The sequence below is a fragment of the Dioscorea cayenensis genome, chromosome 4, assembly GCF_009730915.1.
Source record: "Dioscorea cayenensis subsp. rotundata cultivar TDr96_F1 chromosome 4, TDr96_F1_v2_PseudoChromosome.rev07_lg8_w22 25.fasta, whole genome shotgun sequence".
Taxonomy (NCBI): Eukaryota; Viridiplantae; Streptophyta; class Magnoliopsida; order Dioscoreales; family Dioscoreaceae; genus Dioscorea; species Dioscorea cayenensis.
The window spans coordinates 2,785,104-2,788,701 of NC_052474.1; the positions used below are offsets into that span (position 1 = coordinate 2,785,104).

The 3,598-nt window shown below is 41.2% G+C and overlaps 1 protein-coding gene across 2 annotated transcripts; it reads left to right on the forward strand.

The window, feature by feature from the left end:
- The first annotated feature begins 1,052 nt into the window (after positions 1-1,052).
- Positions 1,053-3,220, forward strand: LOC120258353 (benzyl alcohol O-benzoyltransferase-like). 2 transcript variants are annotated; one of them, XM_039265727.1, is made up of 3 exons: positions 1,053-1,712; positions 1,811-1,967; positions 2,187-3,220. In XM_039265727.1, exons 1-2 carry the CDS (start codon positions 1,272-1,274, stop codon positions 1,856-1,858), a joined length of 489 nt encoding a protein of 162 aa, XP_039121661.1. In that variant the 5' UTR covers positions 1,053-1,271; the 3' UTR covers positions 1,859-1,967; positions 2,187-3,220. The 2 variants fall into 2 exon arrangements, with proteins under 2 accessions (XP_039121661.1, XP_039121660.1); XM_039265726.1 differs by having other exon boundaries at positions 1,054-1,712; positions 2,173-3,219.
- Positions 3,221-3,598: the final 378 nt, after the last annotated feature.

Genomic DNA, 3,598 nt, shown 5'->3' on the forward strand with positions numbered 1-3,598 from the left:
AACACAACACTCTCTTTCCATCTCTCCTGCATACTCCTTTATGATCTCAATCACAACCTCTGCTTCTTTTGCATTTGATTCAGTTTTACTACTTGCAATGAAGTAGCAAGTATTCTCTTAATGCATTCTATGTCATGGGTTAAAAGATCTTCAATGAAGACTTCAGTGAACTGCATGGTTATCATGGACTCAAGCCCATGTATGCATGACTTGATGCATTCATTGATCCTCTCTTTTTTGGTATGAACCCCACAATTAATTCAATGATCTTCTTGTTTTTGCTTCGCAATTTGAAGAAGCTTGTTTTTTGAATTTGAATTGCCAATGAGGTTTTAGCTCAAGTGTTGTTTATTGGGCAGATGAAGATTAGAGAGGTGCTCATTAATGGAGATGAGCTGAGTAGTAATGAGAAAGAAAGGAAGAAGAATGTGATGATAATGGAGGAGGAGGAGGAAGAGGAGGAGATGAAGGTTGAAGAGATGAAGAAGGAGATGGAGAAGATAAAGAAGAAGAGAAAGAGAGGAGTTTGGGAGGGATGAAGGAGTTGTTTGGATGTAAGAGGGGAATGGTGAGAGATGAACAGTGCATGAGTGTTGCTGACAAGGCGGGGCCAATGGTGAGGTGGCAAGCTAGGTCAACCTTCCATTAACGCCGTGACTTGATTGGAATAATTTACTAAGTTAAGTGACCCAAATAGAATTTTTTTCAGTTCAGTGACTCAAATAGAAATTGGGACATAGTTTAGTGACCATTTGAGTCATTTACCCAATCTTTAATATTAACCGTCGGATAAGATAGTGATGAGATTGTACTTCTTTTGATTTCAACCCTAGGTTAAAAAAACGAATACGAAAATGTGTTCAATGGTATGCTCACTCGCGGGTTATGAATGTTAATGTGGACCAGCGGCCAACACACCCAATCACAGCAAGCCAAATGTCAATCAAAAGAAAACTATGAGGAATAGTGATTTTTAGGGGATATAATTAAGATGCGGTATATATAATGATGATGATTGAGCTATTCTAGTGGTCAGCTGGTAGAAGGTCATAGATATTTTGCCTCTACCAGGCAAACTATGTTCTTCGATAAAAACGAAGATTTCGTGAACAGCGTCAGGTTAAAACATGTGATCGAGAATTGATGCATTAATCGAATGAAGAAAAATCAAATGGTCACTTCCTCTCCTCTGTTCTCCTATATAAGCCAATGCTGTCCTACCTTAGAAAAATCACAAACTACTGAAGAAACTATTCTACTTGTCATCAATAATGGCACCATCCTCTCTGGTTTTCACAGTGCAGAGGAAGATGCCGGTTCTAGTAACACCGGCAAAGCCTACACCACACGAGTTCAAGTATCTCTCAGACATCGATGACCAGGAGTGCCTGAGGTTCCAGATCCCTCTAATCCACTTCTACAGAAACGAGCCATGTATGAGTGGCATTGATCCTGCAAAGGTGATAAGAGAGGCCTTGGCCAGAGCTCTGGTGTTCTACTATCCCTTTGCCGGCCGTCTTCGGGAAGAGTCTGGAAGAAAGCTTGTTGTGGAGTGCACTGGTGAAGGGTTGTTGTTCAGTGAAGCTGATGCAAATGTCCGCCTGCAGGATTTCGGTGACAACCTGCAGCCACCGTTCCCATGCATGGAGGAGCTCCTCTTCGACGTTGAGGGTTCTGCTGGTGTTCTTAACTGTCCATTGCTCTTGATTCAGGTGCAGTTTGTCTGGATAATCTATCATTTTAAATAATTAAGATCCAAACTAGCTAGTTTTAAAGATATCCCACTGGTGAGCTTTTATATACCTTTTAGGAATGGCATTGTGGTGCCTGTTTGCTTGCCAAGCGCTGCAATGGATAGGTTTGTGAAGGAGATTGAGATCATGACAAGTGATCAGATAACTGCACCATCAGCTTCTCGTCCGCTATCTGCACCTTGATGCAGAACCTATTGGAAATATAGAATTAAGGTATTGGCCTTTGTGATTAGCTCTTCGCTACATAGTCTTTGCCCCATCAATTGATGGGTCATGGGGCTTTTGTCGCAGTTATCTCGTTTATTTTTGTCTGTCTCGCTAACTCTCTCTCTCTCTATATATATATATAATATGTTTCACCTGTTTTTAATAAATTTAGAGTTTGTTATGCATGTATATATATATATTATATTGATAGGACAAAATCGACAGAAGGAGGTTGAGAATTCGGTAGCGATGGTGGAGTTGCGCTCCCTCACCGGCAAGAAGAAGACAGGGGTGGAGATTAGCCGGATGGACAGCGTGGCGTTGGCTCGGGTGGCGTTGGTTGAATTGCATTCCCACGCAGCCATGAGGAAGACCGGGGTGGAGCTTGGCTCTCCCATTGTTGGAAAACAGGTTGCGGCTGAGCGTGGCTCCACTGCTGCCGGGACGATGACGGTGCTCCAGTCATCGAGGTCATCACAGGTTTCCGGTGGCCGGATGGTCTTTAGGGGAAGAACCGTTGGGCGGGAGGCTTCTCGGACCGTTGAACTTCTGCGGATATGGACGGGAGGCTCGAGTAGACGACGTGTCGAGCATGGGATGGTTCGTGCGTTGGCCGAGGCATGTTGCGGATCTGCTGGCGCGCTTGGAGAGGGAATTCGGGCTGTGATGGCTGAGGTTTCGGGATGTGTGGATATAGGTATTTTCCCCTCGGGAGTGGCGAGCAATCCCTCTTTGGTGTCACCATCTCATTGGCCTAAATACTTGGCTGTTGGGCTCTCATTGGTTGAGGATCCTTTTGGGTTTAAACTGTTTTCAATGTGGACCATGTTATTAATGCTATGTGGGTGGGCGGTAATTCGATCGACTGGTTGGAGGGACTTCATATTGGATTTGGGCTGAGTGGGCCCTACGTTGGTGTTTGCACTGGTTGGGCCTTATTTTCATTTTTTGGTAGACCCAAAAACAAGATCGTGTATCTGGAAGTCTTTGTCACTAGCGTTCGTTGCTCTGTGGAGATGATAGAGACTCATGTCGACATCCCCGGTGGTCGACAATTCCGTGTGAGAAGTCCGGAGCTTTTGGGGGAATAGGCTGATGCTCATCCACTTCTGTCTACGGGAGTGATTTTCGTCATCATCTTATCTTTTCTTATCTTATCTTTTCCTCTACCTCGTTGTTGCCGTCTTTGTTTGTGTTTTCCACATCTAGTGGATATTTTGTACTCTTTATCTTCTTTTTACTATTAGTGATTTATCCATTTTTTTTTAAAAAAATAGATAATTAACATAATATACTTTTTTTTATTGTCTGTTTAGTGATAAAAAAATATAATAATTTTTTTTATTGACCCACTTTATCCGATAAAATAGAATAATTTTTTTTTTATTATTATTTTGCATTTTTACCATTGAATCCATCATTTTATAATGCTTTGAAGATTACTTATTTTATTTTAAGACTGAAGATTTTTTATTTGGTAACATTATTTTAGTTAAGGCAATGACTTGAATAATTAAATTATTTTTTGTTAATGAGTTTCTTACTCTATTTTTTTTTTTGTTTTTGCAATGTTGATTGTTTCATTTATAATATTTGCTAATGAGATGGGTATGATTTTTAATTTTAATTTGCAAGTT